Genomic DNA, 22,830 nt, shown 5'->3' on the forward strand with positions numbered 1-22,830 from the left:
AGCAGATCCAGGTAAAAGCAGTTCCAGTAAAGGTGCTTATGTTGAGCTTTATCTTTGTGTTAAGAAGGGCATAATCTGTACCACTAGGTCCAGCTAATGAGGAAATAGTGACTAAGTCTAATATATATTTTGGAGTTATGGCTACTGGAAGGTATGGATTATCTCCATAGAAAAACTTACATAGACACTTACATATAACTGCAAGGGATTTACATACTCTCTGAATTCCACATTGGGAGCTCAGGTTTAGAATTACTTGTTTATAGAGTGTACGGTCCAACTGGGGAAGCACCAGTTCTATCACGGTGACACTTCTGGCCATACAAAGACATGAGGGAGTGTCCCCCTTAAGAAGCACTGCCTAACAATACTAGTTTGCTTTCCTGGGGCAGGAATCAGGCCCCATACCTCCCTGGTGCTATTACACTCAGATGGTGGTAGGGGGATTCTATGGAATGAGAAAATATTATTCATGAGAAATAAGTTGGACTAGAGTTTGGAGCAGAGTTCTTTACACCCCATTTACAGACTTCTTTGTGAGACTTCCTCTTTCTGGGAGGAAGTTGACGAGTTTATGCCAGATAGTTAGGGTAGGTAACAACCAGGAAGTAGTTATGTTCCTGATGGTTCTTAGTCTTGTGTGTTTTGATCTCTTGATTAAAATTCCCCAGAGTTACTCAGAATCTCTAAAAATATTCTATGACACAGCAACATGCTGATCAGTTTTGCTACTGTTTCATGAAGTAGGATTGTTACCAAAGAGAAAACTGCTAGGGATGTTCTGCCCAGTCAGAGGAGGCTTCTTCATCCTTCAACTCCACGATAAACTCTTATATGAAGTGGCAGAGGAAGATGTTGTTCAGGTATTTTTGCAATGCTCGTGTCCATGCCATAGGAAGCCAAGACACTCTATTGTCAGGCTGACAGCTTTTTTCCCTATGCATGAGGATTTGGGAACTCTACCCTGGCCCCAGCATGGCTGTGTAAATATTGAGTCCTTATGGGTAGAAAGGAGCTAAGAGTGTTCCATTTTGTAATAATTCTTAATAAGTTAAGAAATTGCCAATGCAGAGATGTTTTTGTCTTAGAGAAATTGAACAAAATGTGCAATCTTTCCCTGAGGGTTTCCAAGCCCCAAGTATTCTAGCAAAAAGTGTCAGAAACTCCTGCTCATCAATGAAGAAGAGTTTGAGATGTCTGTTTTTTTAAAAATTTTCTGGCCTAGCATTTTAAGTACCACTGGATGAAGAGCTCCAGTCTGGTTTATAACGTTCTCAGTGGGTGGCTTGGGAAACATGCTTTGACTGGACAGAGAGTTTGTTAACCTCATTTTTTTTTTTTTTTTTTTTTTTTTTTAGGTAGCTCAGAGTGTCAAGAATGAAATGGAAAGTGCCGTAAAACTGTCTGTAAAGTTGAAAGTGAAAGTGAAAATAGGTGCCAGCTGGGGAGAGCTGAAGGACTTTGATATATAACTGTGCTGTTGATGAAGTCCTCCCAAGGAAGCCTGTGCAGATATACTCACCTGGAAAGAACAGAGATGACCCTTTCACCTACCTCAGGAAAACCAAACTTTCAAGTCTTCATAGGCTTACCATAGTAATTTTATAGTGAGAGTTTCAAACTATGTATCAGGGTCTGTTCTTTGTAGCATCAAAAACTTATGGGGGTTAGGGGAAGTGAAATACCAAGTATAATAGTTACACTCACTTTCAAAGAGCATCTATGAATTTGCCTTTTGTAATTTACCGTGGCTTTAAACATATTCAGAACAGATGTTTGAAACATGCACTTGGCACTTTGGCTCCACATCTGTCTGGGTAAACCATGAAGAAAATGAAGCTGCTGCCTCTGCTGACCCTGACAGGAGCCATAGGTGGATAAAGATTTGGTTTCACCCTGGTGGTGGTGGGCATCGTGTGTGACTTTTTTTCCTCTAATATCAATTTTAGGATACTGAAATAGTATTTTACAATAGTATTGGCTAATAAATTATGAACTCTATAAAGTGGTAAGATTTGGTATGGCTGGAGTCTAGGAACGAATTTTCATGCAATGTTTCTTATTGCTTTTCCTTCCCTAATTCATACAATGAATGTATTTAGAATACTTACATATTATAAAATAATGCTTTTATTGCAGGTACATATAATACTGCCAGAGATGTAAAATACCCCCTTATCAGTCCCTTAGTGCCTCTTTCTATTTGTGGCATGGTAAGAAAACCCATGCTGAAAAGATTATACTTTGTAATCTCAATCAGAGGTATGGAGCTGATCTTCTTGCTGTTGAAATAAAATGAATCCATGAGAAACTTCATATCAACAATTGTTTTGTTAAACATGGTAGTTGGGCTAAGAGTGTCAGAAACTCGTATCTTATTTACTCATTCCATAGCTTGTTCAGCAACATCTGCGTACATAGGAAGCACTGATTATATTCTTAATCAGTTACCAGAACAGCTCTTTTATGTTTATTAATCAGAATAAAGAAAAACGGATATCTGCTTTATAAAGTGTAATGCAGTATCAGTAGTTGGGTATTAATGCATAAGAGACTTAGACATATTTTTTTGGGGCATTGAGAAGGGCAGAGATGGCAGCAGTAAGAGGGAAGATATCATTCTTTCTTGAGTTTTTTCCATATTTACCTACAATGTTTCTTAAAAGCTGAAGTGCTGTCAGTGTTCTGGTAGACTTGAAAGATCTGGCACAAGAGAAAGCTCAATCTGTTTACCTGAGTGTTCTTCAAACATGAGGGCAACGAGTCACTTCTGCCTCATTCTCTGTAGCCATGGGCCAGTGTGTGTAGTCACATGCAATTTCTCATTCTGTTTGACCTGTCAACTGGACCTGAAACAGGCCCTCCCCACTTTGCATGATTCAGATATGCACAAATCCCAGTTACTATGGTTTACTTAATAACACAAGCCCACCGCAACACAATTCAAATTTCAGTTACTAGTGGATATTAACTACGAGTAATTGCATGAGATTCAAACTTCACGAATAGTTCTTCAAATCACAACCACTGTGTAAATAAGAAATGCCTATTGTGTTAGGCAGAATAACGCCCCCAACCCCAAAGTTCACATCTTAATTCCTAAAACCTATGAACTGTTATATTTTATGGCAAAAGGGACCTTGTTGGTGTGATTAAGTCAGAGATCTTGAGGTGGGTGATTATCCTGGATTATCTGAATGGTTCCATTGTAATCACCAGGGTCTTTATAAGAGGAAAGCAGATGGTCAGAGTCAGGGAAGGTGTGACAAAGAAACAGATAACTATTTGAAGATGCTACACTGCTGGCTTTAAAGTTGGAAGAAGGGGCCATGAGCCAAGGAATGTTGGAACCCTCTAAAAATTGGAAAAGGTAAGGAAATGGATTATCTCCTAGAACTTTCTGAAGGGATTTTTCCCTGTCAACACCTTGACTCTAGCCCAGTTAAGACCATTTTGGACTTCTGCCCTTTAGAACTGCAAGACAATAATTTGCATTGTTTTGAGCGAGTACGTTTGTGGAATTGGTTATAGCAGTAACAGGAAATTCATACATGCATCATGATGGGACCAGTTACATCACTTCTTTCAAAGGCTGTCTATGCTTGGTCACTTCACATCTGTTACTTTACTTACAGATGGCAAAGTATAGTTGTGTTGATTGCTTGTCTCCCAATGGCAAATCCACATTCTACAAAAATGGATAATCAAAAGTGGAAATTAGCTAATAAAGATGAAAGTGTACCAGAGGAATAAAAATGATAACACTGGAAGTGAAAGTCAAATTGAACATAAATGGAATTACAGAAGAACTAGCTGCCTGGGCAGGCTGACCCTGCTGCTGTTTGAGATACTGTAGATATGTGACCTGAGAAACAGTGAAGGCTCAGTTAACACAAATGAGGAAAATGGTTGTGACAAAAGGATAAAGATGTCCCAGAGGAAGTGATGCCAACAAAAAACTTCATTATTTTTTAATCTATAACTTACTGTAATTCCATCAAAGTCTCATCAGGATTTTATATTTTTTTAGATAGATAATATCTTAAGACTCACCTGGTAGAAGAATAGTTTTTAAATTATTTTTTAATACACTGGTAGAATAAAAGTCAATATCTATTTAAATTGTTTAAACGAGCATGCCCTTTAATTCAGCAATTCCACTTAACATCTTATCTAGAGAAACACTTGCACATATGCAAAATACATGTGCAAATGTTCACTGCAGTCTTGTTTGTAAAAACAAGAGACTGGAAAATATCTAAATACTAGTAAAAGAGTGGTAGCAAGTTATGGTTATTGACACCATGGAATAATATATGTGAGTGAAAAAGAATGAATTATAGGTACCAACATAACCAACATAGGACAATCTGAGACATAGTGGAGATATGAATAAGCACTTTGCAACACAAAAAAATATTTAGAAGGAAACACAACAAACTGATAACTTATTAATTTAGATGAGTGGGAGGTAGCCAAGGGAAATACTTAATATTGTCTAAATTTCTCATATGACTATTACACTATGCATTTATATATCATTTGTGCAATTAAAATACATTTTTTTTTTTGAGACAGAGTCTCAGTCACCAGGTACCAGGCTGGAGTGCAAATTTTAAAAAATGTTTAAATAATTGTTGGATTTCCAAATCAGCTCACAAGACCATTCTTTAAGCCATAAAGTGGTTGTCCATTTGCTATGAAAAGTAGACGTCAATGCCATTAAAGTACAAGTAATGCAACAAGATTGGAAGCATTTTATTTTTATAATTTTATTTTGAAATAATTCAAAACCCAGGTAAAAGTTTGAAGAATAGTACAAAGAATCCTAATCAAGTCAGAAATCACCACTCAACTTTTGTTAACTGCTCCACTTATGCCATTTATAGCAAAAGGGTCCAATCCAAGATTAAGAGTTGCACCTAGTTGTCATGACTGTCTAGTCTACTTAAATCTGGAACATACATCTTTCCTTGACTTTTATGACACTGAAAATTTGTAATAGAGGGTAGGTATTTTATAGAATGTTACTCTTTTTAATTTTTTTAAAGACAAGTTTTCACCATGTTGGTCAGGCCGGTCTTGAACTCCCGACTTCAGGTGATCCGCCCGCCTTGGCCTCCAAAGTGCTTGGATTACAAGCGTGAGGCAGCGTGCTGGGCCTATAGAATGTCACTCAATTTGGTTTTGCTTATTGCCTCATGATTAGACCTTGATTGTGTGTTTTTGGCAGGAATATTGCAGAGGTGATGCTGGGTTCTCACTGCATCCTGTCAGGTGGCACATGATGTTGATTTTTTCCCTTGCTGGTGGTGGGAACTTTGATCACTCGATTAAGATGGTGTCTGCCATGTTTCTCTAGTTATATTTTTCTTTATGATTAGCGAATTTTTTTGTGAAGGTACTTTGAGACTATGAAAATATCCTCTTCCTCTCTCCTACTTTATCTCACCAGTGTCAGCATCCACTGGTATTTGTTGCCCAAGTCATTACCATAATGGTTGCCAAATGGTAATTTTAAAATTCCATCTACATTTCTTTATTTGTGGACATTCTATTGTAAGCAAGAGTTTTCCCTTTCCCCTCTTATTTATATCAATGTAGACTAGTGGGTACTTGTTAAGTTACTGTTATGACTTTTAATGCTTTTTCCTTTTTCTTTTCTTCTTCTTGTTATATTTTATTTTTTCGTAGAGACAGAGTCTTACTATGTTGCCTAGGCTGGTCTGGAACTCCTGGCCTCAAGCAATCCTCCCACCTTGGCCTCCCAAAGTGCTGGGGTTACAGGAATGAGCCACCACACCTGGCCTTGATGCTCAAATTATACCTGATTTGTCCTGTGTAGGCTTGAAGCTAGCTGCTGTGTCCTTTTGACATGTCTTTGTTATTCTTTGAATACTTTATTTTCTGACACAGACATGTTTTAGCCTTGAAACTAGACATTTCTTCAGCGAGCTCCAGTTTCTTTTAGCAGAGAACAGTAATTAGAAATAAATATCCAGGTACTAGCCGTGCTCATTGCTCCAGAGGGTAAGGGGCTTGCTCTCTGTCCTCTAGATGTGCAGATTTAAGAAATATATATATATTTTTTACACAGGCATGTGTGCACACACACACCTTTATGTTACATATGTAAAATATGTAGTGATACCCATATATATTTATATACATTATATATATACACTTTGCATTTATGTAAAAATTTACACTGATAGTTCCAATTCTAATATAATACTTCGGGGTTTATTCTAGCTTTCCCTTTTATTTTTTCCTTTCTGTTCTCTATCAGTGAGAAACCTGGCTCCCATAGTCTCAATATGCTTATTAATGGCTCAATGCCCTGTATGTAGCCAACCTCCTGACCCCATTGGGCTGCCCTGCTCCAATGCCAACATCACATGCCATCACTGGCCATTGAAGAGTTGACCCTGGCACTTCACTCCCAGGCTGTCTCCTCCCCCTACTCCAGTGAACTCTTTGCATGGAGCTGCCATCACTAGCCTTTGTGAGTGTGGCTGACTTTTGGAGTGAATGAATGAAAGGAAAGACAGAATAAAGGAAGGGAAGAGAGGAAAGGGAAGTAGGGAACAGAGGGAGAAAGGGGGTGAGGAAGAAACAGGAAGGAAGGGAAGGAAGAAGAAAGGAAGTCAAATCAGTATTTCAAATACTGAATGCAGGTATCTGAAGCCTAAGTTATTGTAATTCAAAAATAATAAGGTAAATGTATATTTGTATTTTTAATCAAGTTTTTTAGCCTTGAGCTCGTTTGCTGTTTTTTCAATTTTTATATGGAATCAAAATTAGAAGAAAAATTATGGTGAGGGGTAAATTTTCCTGAGATTAAATTAGACAGGATTTAGAAGAATAAAGTCAGTTGTTTAAAGCCATAGTCTAGATAAATATGAGAAAAGTGCCTGAAGAGGAATTAACTATGCTGATGAAAGCCAGAGGTGCAGGAGACAACACTCTCCAGAGAACTGTTGGAGGTTTTGAGTTAATGAATGTTTATCATAACTATTAGGAGATGGAATAAGCCCATAGTAGCTTCATTTTTCTTCCTGGCTGAAGACAAAGCTGGAGCTGAAAAGAAGTGAGGAAGTAAGGTCTGAATGTTGAGTTTGTGGGTACATCTTATCCACCTTAATTTCTTATGCTGCATTATTACCAAATTATTTTTACTTGTACTTCACTGAAAGTGGACTTCAACAACATCAAAAGTTGTTTTTAAAGTCTTTCAATAAAAAGTAACACATTTCCTCAATTTGATGGAGATTTTGAATGGCTACTGGGTTAATAAATTCTAGTGAAATGTATGAGTTTTGGGAAGTTGTATTTGATAGATTTGCAGTACATCTTCTCCTGCCCCCTCCCTGCCTTTTTAAAACAATCACACTTTGCAAAATCATAGTTCATAGTGCTATAAATGGGTCTTACCTCTGTCCATATGTAATCTTGGCAAAAATTATTAGTGCATGACATCATGACATAAGAGAGCATCTATGTACAAACATATACAATTTTATTGATATCTCTACAGACTACAAGAATTTTGTTAAGTATAGTCACAATTGCTGAGTGCAACAGAAAAATAGTTAATTTGTCGTTTTCTGAAAAGATGCAAAAATTCTGAAGATGAAAGAAAGATACATCAATGATGTCATTTGTTTCTTATTTCCTAGAATAAAACATCACATAATTAAGTACTAAAAATTATAGGTTATTAGAGATTCTGATCCTGTGTACAATTGTCCAAAACCACCACCTAGTTTACTTTCTGGCTTTGCAGTCGAGAAGGGTGGGCCAATAGCAGAGGGAAAGCAGTATGAGAGGCGATAACTCTAAATTCTCATTATATGTTACTGCCTTTGATAGGCTGGACTCTCCTTTTTTGAAGGTGTAAGCACTCTTTCAGGGTACTGGATGTCATATAGGAAGTTACAGTTATTCTTTTCCCTTGAACACATGTCCAAAGACTAAGAAAATAAATCCAAGTGGTCCTGGGAGCTTTTGATTGAGATAATAAAAAAGGAAGATTTGTTATTCCTTTTTGCTAAGACCAAGTCCAGCGAAATATACCTATAGCAGAACAGATATCTGGTACCCATGTCTCCTCCAGAAGAAGAACGAAAAATAAATTTGGACCTGATTTAGCAAATGATTGTTTTGAGAATTTCCACTGTCTAAATATGAAGAATTAGTTTTCCACTTAGCTTTATAATGCTGTCGAATTTACTGTGCTACTTCTGGTATCTTGTGATGTCACATGTATAAAACAATTGAAAAAAAACTAGACCTTTGTGATAAGGTCTATACCTTTGGAATAACTAATGAACAAGTCACATAGGAGGATATCACAAAGATGGTTATTAAGATTTAATAGAGAGCTGCATGGTCAGAAATTCTCACATGCTTTTGTTTTGTGAGACATACAGAATAAATACCATTACTATATCTTATAACTAGCCTTCCCTGACCACTCGGAACTGGGGCTGCAATAACAGCCAAGGCAGACAAGTAAGTTTTCCTTACGTGGTCATAAAACAGTGATAATCAACTTTGGCTGGACATTAGAACCACCTTGGATGCTTTCACAGACATTGGTGTCTGGTTCCCACTTCAAAGGATTTTAATATGATTGGGAATTTTACAGTTTCCTGACGTGATTCTTATGTACAGTCAAGGTTGAGAATCACTCCTCTAGATAAACATGTAAATAAAAGCATCCATCTGTGCATCTGATTCCTCAAAGCCTCTTTCATTTAACTGTGGCTCCCATGTCCTTTCTTACCACAATCTTATTGCACCAAATTGGTACTTCCTCTTCCTTTCCCAAGATAGACCTTACCTATTCTGTATTTCATGCTTTTAGGGCTATGTTGTCTACAAATACACACACTAAATTTGTTATGTTGACAACCATGTTCCCTGGAATGTGTACACTAGAGATTCTGCTCAAACCATGTATACCACAAGTATTTCTGGCACCCAGGACAGTGTGTATGTGAAATAGTACCCAGACAAAAATGGAGTTGCGTGACAGAGGACAGAGGTAAAGAAGCTGTGAAAGCTACCATGTTTCTCCTGACACAAAGACCGAGACCTGACATGAATGTTTTGACTTCTTTTGGCATTGCCCTCTGTGAGCCAACATGTTCAGGTTAGTTCTTTTTTCTCATAGTGGCAGGTTGTAATCACACAGATATACTCCCAGGTTGTTCCAGTGATCCTAAGCCAAGGAGATAATTTTTAGCTTACTTTTCTAGATTGGCTTCATTTTTCCCTTCTGCTTGAACATAAGAATCTCTTTTAATCTTCTTCAACCAATTTTAGGCCCAATCTGATTCTTTTTTCTCTTAAAGTCATGGTGTTCCCTTAATGTAGATAAAGTATAGATGGTACCTTTAAAAAAACTGGTACATGGATCACATAAAAAGGACTCCAACAGTAAAACTTTTCCTTTAAGATCCCTAAAAACTTTGAGGGAAAGGAGATTGATTTTGATTTATTAATTTGAGAATCACTTTCAAAAAATTTGAAAAAATTGTCTTTGTGAGTGAATCATTGGAAAACATCTCATTCAGTTCTGTCACTGTCCTTCCAAAGTTGCAGTCAAACATGATCTTGACAGTGATTGGGGCTCTAAGATCTGGGGCTCAGTAAACTGTAAGAAGCAAAGTCAGTAGTACTGCTTATGTAGGTGATTAAAACAAATGACAAATCAATCATCCCTCCCTCCAAACTCCCAGATTAATGGATGATTTCAAGGTAGGGATTATTGCCCTTGTTACTATCAGAGAAACAAATACTTCTAGCTTCTCACTGATGAATAGAATGAAAAGGCCCATTTTCTGCTGTGACACTAAAAAGGGCTTATCTCTTGAAGGAATCAGGGAGACAAGATCAACTTGTTGGGACTGTGGTTTGTAAGCCTTATCTTCTGATGTTGCTTTAGCGGATAGAGTGTAATTTTGATGATAACTAAGGCTCAGGGTCACTTACTGTATCATTGTCCAAATTACTAGGAGTATTTTTCTTATGTTCCGAAACAGAAGGAAGATAGTAAAGATGAGACGATGCAAAGGACTACATTGATCAACACTACTCATTTTCCAAAGATGAGGATAAGATGATGATGGTAGCAGTGGTGGTGATGGTGATAGTGATGGTAATCGTGATGGGGTGTGTGTGTGTTTGTGTATGTGGGTGTATGCATGCTAAGATCAGTGCAAGAGAACAGAAATGTTCAAAGAGAAAAATCACATCCACATTACATTCTTGTTATTGCTATCTCTTTGAATTATAAAAATATTTTTGATACAGTAAAACCTCATTAATTTGGATTCCAATAACCAGGAGTTTGTGAGATGAAGTTACCCTTAATGTTAAGGAAGGGCTTATAAAAACAATTTTGAAAGACACGTTCAAACGACTTCAAAGAACCTTTTCTTTTCAAGCATTTTAGAAGCACCTGTTTACTTCCAATTGGCATGCTAATTAAAAACTTTTGATCTATTCACTGAAGCCAAAGTTTTAGGCATTTCTACTGTGAAATGCTATAATGTCTTTTTTGATATTTTCTCTGTGTGCCTTAAAATATTCTGTAGTTGTTATTTTTCACTGATTCATATAAGCTTTCTTCAAAATTCTATTTTATTGCATATGAACCACACGTGTAATTTTGGGTATAATAATTTATCCTGCTAAGACATTGTATACTTATTGTACAGTTTTATACAACAACATTTATTACATATTCACACAATCTATCTCTTTATATGATGTAGAATAGTGGCTGTAAACTGGGATAAATTTTGGCAATGGCTGGAGACATTTTGATTGTCATTACTAGGAAGTTCCTACTGGCAACTAGTAGACAGAGGCCAGGGATGTCATTAATATCCTGCAATACACAGGACAGTTTCCCACAACAAAGACTTTCTGCTAATAGTGCCGCTATTGAGAAATCTCAATGTAGAACAAGTTCAAACAAGTTAAATCTTATTGAGGGCTTCAGAGATACTCATCAAATGTAATGCTACTTTGGACTGAGTTTCATTATTTCTAAAACAAATGAATATTTTACTCCTTTTTTTTTTAAATACAGAAATGGTAAAGTATTTCTTCTAAAAATCAGAAAACTAAGTCCTTGAAACTGATGGTACAAATAATATATACATTTTGGCCACCAGCATTTTCTAGACCCCACTCTTAAGTTTCTTTAATATTTCTACCATATAATTTTATAATTTTATAAATGATACAGTCATGTAATGTTTGTGTTTCCAAGCCAGATTCTGTGACTGTAAAGCTGAACAATAAAGCTTAATCTGTCTAATCTCTCAGGAGACTGGGAGATTCACAGAGAGGCTTTTTTAACAAGTGGATTCATAGACTCTGAGAAATGCTATCCTAGTGTACATTATATAACTCTTTCACTCATCTTTTTTCTTCCCAAAATTACTGAGAACATTGTACTACTAGAAACACTTGCTAGAAAGTAATGTTTCTAGCAAAAAATTAGACTAAAAAGGAAATAAAAATACCACTTTTGGCTATTAAAATAACCTGAAATCCAGGAAAATGGTGGTCTTCAGAAACATAAATGTAAATCCAATAAGACCTTGATTAACAAAAATTCAATAAGCCAAAACCATAATTAAACATTTTTTGAAGGAATAACATATTACAGGATGAGTCCTGAATATGTATATATACATTCCTATAACTTTTAATTTCCAGAATCATGCTAAATGGTAGTAGATGCCTTTATTTTGTTTTGACTCTAGTGCTTTTCTGGTGAGTTAAGATAGATACCTTGTATCATGTTAAGGATATTCTTTATTCCAGCTTTAAAAGAGTTTTTAACAAGGGACAGGTGTTTGGCACCTATTGACATAATCTTGTGGCTTATATTATTTGACCTAGTGACAAAATAATTGATTTTATATCATTAAACTCTTTATGTATTTCTGTTGTCTGTAATGATGAGTGAGGCCAAGATAGCAAACACATCACCGTATTTTATAAAAATATCCAGGGGTAGGTATTGAACCGAAAGGTATTTTCTAATGAAAGCCCTTGTAAATCAGAAATGTCATAAATCAGAATCCCTTTCTCAAAACATTAACTGAGGTTTTACTGAATCACACTAAAGAGAATGACCAGTTTGGTTTGTGAATGTCAGGCTGCAAGAACACTTTCAGGTTACAGACCTTACCGGGTTTCAACAGTAATATACTGTGTAACTGGCAGACAAGGATACAATTTAAGCTTTAAAAATATATCACTTTAGAAACTGAAATTGGGATATGTGAAATTTCACTTTTTGTGAAGTCAGTTCTCATAGCTAACTCTATTATTCCTATAATTTCCCCAAACCTACTACCAACTTCCCTATAGAATACAAGCCAGGCTAAAGAAAATGCTTTGAAGTGACCCAACCTTTCATGGTTTGTGCTAAAAACAGCAACCCATTCTGAAGGTGATAGAAATGAAAATAATTGTGTTGGAAATAACTTACTATACTGGCTGGCAATATTTGATTATGACTGAGAACTCTGAATGATGTAAAACATGGAGAGAGAACATTAATCAGACTCTTGCCATAAGAATTCAATAATGTTCTAGTACAATGAAAGTTACAGATGAGAAAACTCTGGGTTCTTGTTTTGTTTTGTTTTCCTTTTCAGTTGGGTATGGCAAATATATTTGAAATGCACTGATATCTTCAAATGCAGATTTTTAAAATTGTTGAGTGTGGCCCAATTAATAGAAATAGTTTACAGTGAATCTTTTTTTTCTTCTGTCACAACATGCTTTTTTTTCTTTTCCTCTTAAGATGTTAATTTATCATGCAAAGATTTTTTTCATTAAGTGCATTAATGCTTTTGTTTGTACAGGAATTTTTAAATCAAGAGGACTCCCCTTAGTTCCTAAATATAAATCCTTATCGAATGACATGCCAAGACGATAGCTCCATTCCACATGGGAAAAGGCAAAATCAGCCATATCTTGGGATTTTAACCAGGGCTCCAGCCTTTGGGTTGTATAGTGTCTCTGATACATCTCCTTTAACATAATTTCAGATTGACTGTAAATGGAACATTTTGTAGAAGAAACTGGCTTCTAGCAGTTGAATAGTGATGCTGGGAATAAATTTGGTTTCCCTGAATATGGTTTCTCAAAGCAGTCACAGCTTCTTTAGAAGTTTAGAATTGGTACCATTTCTTATCCTTGTATTTCAGCATTAACTGCAAAGAAAAAATAGCCACCGTAAGATGCTAAAATACTTTAAAAGTGCTATTAAAAGCAAGCCCATTTTGAGCTAATCATGCAAATCTAACTAATCTGAAAATTTATAATCAAACTGAATAGCTTCTTTTATTTTGTGAAATAAAGTGCATATGAGAAAGATTTTTAAAATAAAAAAACAAGCTGTAAAGACTCAGCTGATGGAAAATGATTTTTAATGATGAGACAAAATGCAAGATGTGGATCCCATCCTCCACTGCCACCACACCTTCTTGGTGGGTGTGTTGTGAGGTCATATAACCTACTGAAACACCTTTTAGGCAACTGATACACAATATAGACCCAATGTATCAGAACCAATGGATAATTTTCTTTATCCCCTAAGATAAAGAAGTATCAATACATTAAAGTTTTTTTTTTTTTAAATCATTTCTATCTCCCAAGCATTGGGGGAGTTATCACACTCAAAGAGATCCAGGTTATCATGATTTTCAAACAGGATTACTTATATGGATGATCCCTGTAGTCCCCAGCTACTTGGGAGGCTGAAGCACAAGAATCTCCTTCTTGTGCAGAGCCTAAATGCTTAAAGTTACTCCTGTATGAAGATGTCTATATTTACTTAGGCAGTTTACCTCATGTGCATGTTTGGAAAATGCTTCTGCACTGGTCATCATGCCTGCAGTTTTCTCTTCCAGCTCTCCTAGCCTCTGTCCTCTTTCATCAAGTGCAATCCGTGCACGGGTCAGCTCTCCCATCACCCCTCCGGCAGCACCTTTCATCCCTTCTATACTACCTGGTCCAGGAATGTGTTGCGCAAGGCTGCGGGATGCTTTTCCTGCTGAAGCTTCCCCAACTGAGAATTTAAGCAATAGCAATTTAAAAAATTTTGTCAGTGTTTCAAACAGTCAAGCTTGTCACCAAGACAAAGTACTAATATTACATTCTACTGTCATAATTCTCAGTACAAGAGAGTCTTATTTGGTCCAGTCATATATGTGTGTTGGGAGATGTTAGCACTTACTCAAGAAAAATGCTAAGAAAGAGACTGTGAGGTATATTGTTGTCATAGGCCTTTTTGTATGTGTATGTGTTCTATACAATGTGACATAATTGCATTTCTTGATGCTGAATTGGAATATTCAAAATATGTGACCTCATATTTAACCTATATTAATATCTGTTCCAAGCTTAGGCCTGATCATTTGCTTAAGTTTCTGCCTTAGTTTTTATTTCAGCCTTCTCCGTTCACTCTGTTCACCTTCACATATAAGCCTCAGTAGGTCTCAGGTTCTCTTTTTCTCTTTCTGTCTCAATGTAAATACTGAAAAATGGGGTATATGAATAGATGAATGATGGTTACATATGTTAAAAATTTGATTTATAAAACAAACATAACATTTACCCATATAAGTTACATATGTTAAAAATTTGTGGCTGGGCATGGTGGCTCACACCTGTAATCTTAGCATTTTTGGAGGCTGAGGTGGGCAGATCACCTGAAGTCAGGAGTTCTAGACCAGCCTGGCAACATGGTGAAACTCCATCTCTACTAAAAATACAAAAATTAGCTGGATTTGTTTGCACATGCCTGTAATTCCAGCTACTTGGGAGGCTGAAGCAGGAGAATCTCCTGAACTTAGGAGGTAGAGCTGAGACCATGCCTCTGCACTCCAGCCAGGGTGGCAGAGTGAGATTTTCTCTCAAATAAATAAATAAATAAATAAATAAATAAATAAATAAACAAAAAAACCGTGATTTATGAAAGACTAAAATAATTTCCCAGTCACCTACAAAGCTCAGCTTTATTCAATTTCAATGAAGTAAAAAAAAAAAAAAATTATAGACAAAGTCTTGCTATGTTGCCTAGGCTTGACTCAAACTCCTGGTATCAAGCAATCTTCCCACCTCAGACTTCGAAGGAGCTGGGACTACAAGTGCATGCCACTGCACCAGCTATCCATAAAGCAAAACATTTTTTTAATTGAAAAAAAGCTATCAAAAATTAGCCAAGCATAGAAGTGAATGCCTGTAGTCCTAGCTACCCAGGTGGCCGAGGCAGGAGGATCACTTGAGCCCAGGAGTTTGAGGCTGCAGTGACCTGACTGTGCCACTTTACTCTAGGGCCTGGGAAACAAAGTGAGATTCTTTTTCATTTTTTTTAAAGGAAAAACAACTATTTTGGCAGAAATTTAGTGAGAATTCCCAAGGATGTAATATTTGAATGAATTCTGGATTTTTAAATGAGTGGTTGAATCTAATTTTTAAAAAAATAAGAGCCTTATTGAGATATAATTCACATAAAATTTATCTATTTAAAGTCTACAATTCACTTGTTTTTAGTGTATTCACAAAGTTGTGCAACCATCACCACTATCTGATTGTAGAACATATACATTACTCGAAAAAGAAACCCCAAATTCATGGCAGTCACTCCTTCTTCCTTCCTTGCCTCAGACCCTGGCAATCATTAATCTACTTTTAGCCTTTCTGAATTTGCCCATTCTAGATATTTTATATAAATTGAATAATATAGTATGTGGCCTTCTTGTCTGGCTTCTTTCACTTAGCAAGATGTTTTCAAGGTTTATCCATGTTGTACCATGTATCAGTACTTCATTTCTTTTCACGGCCAAATAATATTCCATTGCACAAAGGAACCTAGATGTTTTTGCATAGTTAAAAGTTCCAAAGAAAGAGAATTTTGATCTATAGGACCAAATGATGGTAGGATATTCTGGAAAATATATTCATACCTTCTCTCTGAAATTTTTCCCTAGTATTTTCCCATTATTTAAAAATCTACAGTGAAGCTGGGCACAGCGGCTCATGACTGTAATCCCAGCACTTTGAGAGGCCGAGGTGGGTGGATCATATGAGGTCAGGAGTTTGAGACCAACCTGGCCAACATAGTGAAACCCCGTCTCTACTAAAAACACAAAAGTTAACCAGGCATGGTTGGGTGCCTGTAATCCCAGCTATTTGAGAGGCTGAGGCAGGAGAATTGCTTGAACCCAGGAGACAGAGGTTTCAGTGAGCTGAGATCAGGCCACCGCACTCTAGCCTGGGCAACAGAATGTGTCTCCATCTCAAAAAATATAAATAAATAAACAAACAAATAAAAATCTACCAGTAAGACTTTGATAAACAGCAATACTTTTTGATTTTGTCTCACTGGTAGATTTTTAAAGTAATTTATTCTGTAGCATTGATAAATCTTACATGCTAGATAAGGAATTTGTTTTCCAGCAGTGATTAAAGTCAGGCAGATTCAAAAATCTTTTTTTCCAGACTTTTTTGAATGTCTTCACATTGCCATGAAGGTATGATCTACTTGCAAATGAGATATTTATTAGCTTGCTCATTATTTTTATGAATTATATGTATCATTTTTGTTAAACAATTTCCTAATATGAAGTGGCCACTTTTATTCATGTTTGGTAAACAGAAATAATTTTTACGGTACAGAAGGAAACAAATATTCAAACTTTTAGATGCAAAAAAAACATAGTTTAGAATTTGAGATCACATATCACATTAAGTTACACACAAATATACACAGAAACATGTCTTCTATTTTGCAATGCATTTTCAAAGGAATTTACTCACAGAGCTCTTCTCTGTCAAATGTTTGTCCACTTCCTCCAAACAGTCCCTTGAGAAAGCCTCTGTTCTGAGCTTCTGGTGTCTCTATGGGAGTAAACAAATCTCCTAGCATGTCCTGTATCAAATTCAAAGAAAAAAGCATTAGAAGAACTAAAAAATCAATTAATATGCAAAAAGGTAACACTATGGTATATTAGAACACATCATGAAAAGACACTGTTTTTCATATATTTTCATGGTTATTTTTGCTGTGCTCACAGTTCTCCCCCTGTCATTTCTTTTACCATCTCCTTTTCCTCCCCTTCTATAGTAACACATGTTCTAAAATTTCCCTTTATCTGTGCTCTTTTCTTCTTCCCTCCACTATCAGCATGGGAAGCCAATTTATCTACCCTAGGATTAATTTTCACCTGTGCTCAATAATTACCACTAGACTTTGGATCCTTTTTCAGTCACTATAGTCTCTTTTTTATCCTGGTACCCTTCCCTGAACCAAGCATAGACTGCCCTATGAAATAGGAAAGCTTTGGTGGTATGTGGAATAAGGTTGGATCTATTTTTCTAGGAAGTACAAAATTATAAAATGGTTAAAGATAATCTAAATGAGTCAAAATAGGCAGCTACTGTATAGGGTGAAGTACAATTGTTCTCAATATTTGGTGAGCTTTACAATGACTAGAGAAATGCTTGTTAGAAATGAAGATACTCAGGCTGCATTCCACATACATGAAATAAGAATCTACATAGATGAGGTCATTTGTCAAGATTATACCTTGCTCCCCAGGTCTCTCTAAAGCAGACCAAAGTTTAAGAACCATCAGTGTGGAGAAAGGATCTTAGACCGAGTCAGGAGATCTGTGACCTAATATTGGTTTTCTATGAACTTCCAGTATGATTTAACTTCATCATCTCCCCTACCTCTACTGAGACCTGTGCTCTTTCTCCTGAAGCCCTTCTCTTTGGAAATGGCAGCATCATCTATTTGGTTCCCCAAGCCAGAAACTGAGAAATTACTAATTCCTTCCTTTCCCTCACTCCTGTATTTAATAACCCTAAATCCAGTTGCCGTATGAAATAGGGCACTGGACACTTCATAGCTATTGAATGTGCTAACTTTTCTCCATCCTGATGCTTCCTGAAAACCAACCACCATACTATAACTAGAATATTTATTTTAATAAACAAATCTGCTAAAACTTTTCAATGACTTACCACTGTCCTTGGGATAAATGCTACAATAGATCCCTTAAGGAGCTTACAAGGGGCTGCAAGATCTACTCGACTAATTCTCCTGCACAACATCTCCACTCTTTCCACTTCCTAATTCCTCACTTTCTTGGCAGTTTCATTAGCCCTGAGGCTTTTGCATGCCACTACTTCCGTCTAGAGTATCTTACCTTTTTCATCCCCAACCATTCAGTCACCTGGATAACTCCTATTTACCATTCGGAAGTCAGTTGTGCCCAAAATCCTTCTCAAACTAACTTCTTTTGATTATGGGACACACAAAATAAATACATATATCCAGTGGGTTAGAATTGGGCATTTGTCTCTGAATGTAGCAGGAAGCATAGACTAGAAACAGGATAGCTGTAAACGTTTATCTAACCTTGAGTAAGGATGGTCACAAAATTTTTAAAAAGCATCTTAGAAAGTCAAGTGGTTAAACTGCCTCCCTTCTGCTCCATCAACTCAGGTGTTGTTCTTACATGTCTCCCCAGTACTGCCACAGCTATACATAGCAGTTTTCACAGAGTGGTGTGATTGCTTACTTTTGTCTCTCCACATTAGCAGGCAGGGACTTGTATCCTAATTATTAGCGTGTTCCTAGAGTCTAGCCAAGTATTAGGTATATAGTAAAAACTCAATAAATAATTTGTTGAATGACAATGGTGATGACAATATTATTATTTATTAAAAAAATATATTCCAGGCATTGAGCTTAGTTCTTTATATGAATTCTTACTAAACTATGACAATGCTCCAAAGTAGAGTGTACAGATAGGTTAAGTAAAATGCCCAAAGTCACACAGATGGAGGAGCCAAAATACAGCTTGAATAGTTCAGAGCTTATGTTCTTAACCTCTATATTATAATAAATACATTTTAATGTTCTTATTTCTAAAATGAGGGAGTTTAACCAGTTAAATGTCTAAGATGCTTTTAAAAAACTGTGACCATTCTTACCAAAGTTTAGACATTTATATCTATCCTCTGTCTAGGCTATGCTTACTGCTACAATCAAAGATAAATGCTCAATTCTAGCCCACAGGATGTATGTTTATTTTGTGTGTCCCTTAATCACAATTGAGATTTTCTCAAAGGAGTCCTTGAACTCCCTGAGTGGAATTCAAGGATTCTTTTGAAGAAACCTTAATTTGTGTGTGTGTACATACATATTTCTCACCCTGAGGGGAGAATTTATAATCTTTTATAAGATTCTCCATGGGCAAAACCAAACAATAAAATAAATAAATGAAAAGATCAGCTATTAATATGAATGATCTTTGCATTGTCTCCTTCTTTCTTGTTACTTCTGTGCAATGACTGGAACCATTCTAGAAGTTTATAGGCTTCTAGAATATATATTCAAAACATGTTATTGAAAGGGCATATGTATTGTCTGATCTAATAATATTTTAGCTTTTAGGCATCTTTCTTATTCTCTCAACCATGTCCAATGTCTTTTTCATAAATGTACATCCTGACTTACCTGTAGATTATCACACATTTCTTGGCTGTATGTTAACCGCTGAATTTCAGTAGGAGAGACGAGATATAATGCCTGTCCTTCATTGGTAAAACAAAATGTACGTGCTATCCTCATATCTGTCAGTGGCAAATAATTAACATCCAACATTGGGCGAAGACTAGGTAGGCTGAATGGAAGAAAGTAAATCCATGTATCACATGCAGGTTGTTAGAAGCAGACCTTTACATAAACAGTGATTTTTTATACCATTATTTTATGGTGGTTTATTATTTTTTTATTTTTATATCTTTTGAGAGTCTTGCTCTATCACCCAAGCTGGAATGCAGTGGAGTGACCTCAGCTCACTGCAACCTCACCTCCCAAGTTCAAGTGATTCTCACACCTCAGCATTCTGAGTAGCTGGAACTACAGACATGCTACACCACACCTGGCTAATTTTTGAATTTTTAGTGGAGACAGGGTTTCGTCACGTTGGCCAGGCTGGTTTTGAACTCCTGACCTCAAGTGATCCACTTGCCTTGGCCTCCCAAAGTGCTGGGATTATAGGCATGATCCACCATACCTGGCCTGGTTGTTTCTTCTTATCTTCAAGGCTCACTGGTAATAAACTAGACTTTCACACAAAATCATATACATAAAAAAATCATAGGCACAGTTCTTTTATCTTAATTCACATAGAGGCTTAGCAAATGTTCTTGATGGATTAAATGAAGTGGCCAGCAATTTCAGGGGCACTTTTTGTAGCACTTCACATTTTCCTACAATATAATTTATAGCCTTTGGTTATTTCAAAAACACCACAGCTAGAAAGTGTCTGACTGCATACTTGCTCTATTGTCTTTCTTTAAGGCAAAACTGACAGAGTTGCAGTGTGGGCCCAGTTCACTGTGCCTGGAAATGAAGTGGCTTTGCTCCCCATTCCTTTACTGTATATACAGGAAGAGATAATTAACCATAACTTAGGGCAACTGCACTGGAGTCATGACTAATAAGTAAATATAGCCAAGACTGTAAGGTAATGAGACTAAGTTATAAATAATAGATAAGAATTTGCACATCCAAATGAATGCCACACATCTGAAGTGTCTTACCCCATAGCTATAAGCTTATCTTAACGTAGCTGATAATTTTGCTAAAATATTCACCAGAATGTCATTTTGGATACTATTGTTCAAGCTAGTTTTACAAACCCCTGAAGAAAACCAGTCTCATTGCTTTTTACTCAGAACTTTAATGCCAAAAGGGAAAAGGTAAACTTATATTTAAATAAATTTTGAAACCATTATACTGATTCTAAGTGTGCACAATGATTTGAAATTGTCCCAGATCATAAAACCAGCACCTTGAAAAAATACTGATTTCCTTTATCAAAGTGGTTTGTAACTATACTTTGAGCTGTGGAAATTTACTATGTAAAATGGGATCTGAAATCTGTGTTATTGGAATAAGAACTGTACTGTTCAATATGGTAGCCAATAACCAAATGTAGCTATTGAGCAGTTGATATGTGGCTGGTCTGAATTGAAATGCATTGTAAATGTAAATTACACATTGGATTCCAAAAGCTTCATTGATGAAAGAATTATCTAATATCTTAAAAGGATATTAAAAGATGATGTGTTATAGCACTTCTGGTAACTAAGCTTCTTAGGACATGAGTCCAAAACAATCCCAGTTAAACATATTTCCATGATAGATTCATTCATATTGAGGAAGAGGTTCCAACTGACTTTTCTGATGGGCTACATTGTCTATATTGTATAATAAAAAGTAAGCCAAGAAAAGAAAATTATAGAGGTGTAGTCACTTCAGATAGGAAAAGAGAGCAAGTCAGTTGCTAACTGCTAGAAAACAATTGTTCTTAAAACAGAGGAAAAAAGACTTTCTTCTATGCTGGACCCTTTAATAAAGAAATAGCATCAGGTAACTAAAAGTATATCTCACAAAAAGTGGCTCTTAAAGCCAAGTTTGAGAATTTATACAAAGATAAACCTCTTCTATTTCTCCTCTCTACTCTCAAACTTGTTTTTCTAGGTCTGGGTACTTAGGATCTAAGTAATAATTAACTAGCTACCTGATACCTATCAGAAAACTAGGACTTGAGAAAACTTGGCTTATGAGAGTTACCTTCTGACAGGGTCTGGAAAGATCCTGGGAATAGACTCAGTATGGGAAAATGAATGAGGCCAGGTGCATGCGAATTTGTAGGATTCATTTCTTTAAACCACATAGCAGAGCACACCCCATTGTTTCCTAGCTACACTTTATGTATATGTATTATTAAAATAATATCAAAATTATTTCCTTTTCAGATATTTTTGAGGATCCTCAGGAACACATGAAGAATTTCTACTATGACATAATATCAAAGTATCCATTATCATGTCAAGCAGCTTTCATAAAGGACAGAGGAAGACAGATACCATTTATCAATGACTCAATCTATGTGTGTGTGAGATACACACATTTATACACACACCCAAACATACTTTTTTGCAAATCTGAGCCATGTCTGGGAGTTAAATCATTTTCAAACAAGATTGAAATGACCTTATCAATCTTAAATTTCCAAAAACAGTTTGAGAAAGGGGAAACTAGATAGGAAAGAATCAGAAATATATGAGAAAATGAACAGACCATAAAATGATTATTTTTATTCAAAACTTTCTCCTTCACTACTTTCCCTTGGCTTACAAACCTGCTCATATTTTCTCTATTAAGAAAAATAAAACACTCTCAAAACCTAGTTTCACTCTTAAATAACTATGCTGTCTCATCTCTCTTTTAACCACAAAATTTTCTGAAAGAATAATAAATACCAAGGCAAAAGGCCCATAAATATTTATGATAGTAAATATTTTAGGCTCTCTAGGCCATACAGTCTCTGTTGCAACTACTCAACTCTGCTCTGTAGTGCAAAAGCAGCCATAGTCAATATACAGAAATATGGGTGCAGCTATGTTCCCAAAAAAACTTTATTTATGGGCATTGACATTTAAAATTAGTATGATTTTCATATATCATGAAATCTTCTTCTTCTTTATGATTTTTTCAACCATTAAATATGTAAAGACTATTCTTAATACATGCAGGCTGTACAAAATCAGGGGAATGGAGGTAGTTTGTTGGTATTAATTTGTCAAACCCTGATCTACACCACTGCCTCTATTCTTGTCTCCTTGAAAATTAGCTTTTGTTTCCACCATGCTGCTAAGACCTGTTATTAATATCCCACCAGTTGTGAGATCTACTGTTTTTTC

General features: G+C 36.1%; 1 protein-coding gene across 7 annotated transcripts in view; it reads right to left on the reverse strand.

The window, feature by feature from the left end:
• Positions 1 to 3,956: 3,956 nt before the first annotated feature.
• The window catches only part of STXBP5L (syntaxin binding protein 5L), a 413,694-nt gene continuing 394,820 nt past the window's right edge, over positions 3,957 to 22,830 (reverse strand). For all 7 annotated transcript variants that reach the window (XM_074404291.1, XM_074404290.1, XM_074404292.1 and 4 more), the window contains 4 exons: positions 19,571 to 19,736; positions 16,861 to 16,972; positions 13,887 to 14,107; positions 3,957 to 13,250 (listed from right to left, as the gene is read on the reverse strand). In XM_074404291.1, the coding sequence (XP_074260392.1) occupies positions 13,209 to 13,250; positions 13,887 to 14,107; positions 16,861 to 16,972; positions 19,571 to 19,736 (541 nt within the window). In that variant the 3' untranslated portion in view covers positions 3,957 to 13,208. The remainder of the gene's footprint in view (positions 13,251 to 13,886; positions 14,108 to 16,860; positions 16,973 to 19,570; positions 19,737 to 22,830) is intronic.

This window comes from Saimiri boliviensis, chromosome 8, assembly GCF_048565385.1.
Source record: "Saimiri boliviensis isolate mSaiBol1 chromosome 8, mSaiBol1.pri, whole genome shotgun sequence".
In the NCBI taxonomy this organism is placed as follows: Eukaryota; Metazoa; Chordata; class Mammalia; order Primates; family Cebidae; genus Saimiri; species Saimiri boliviensis.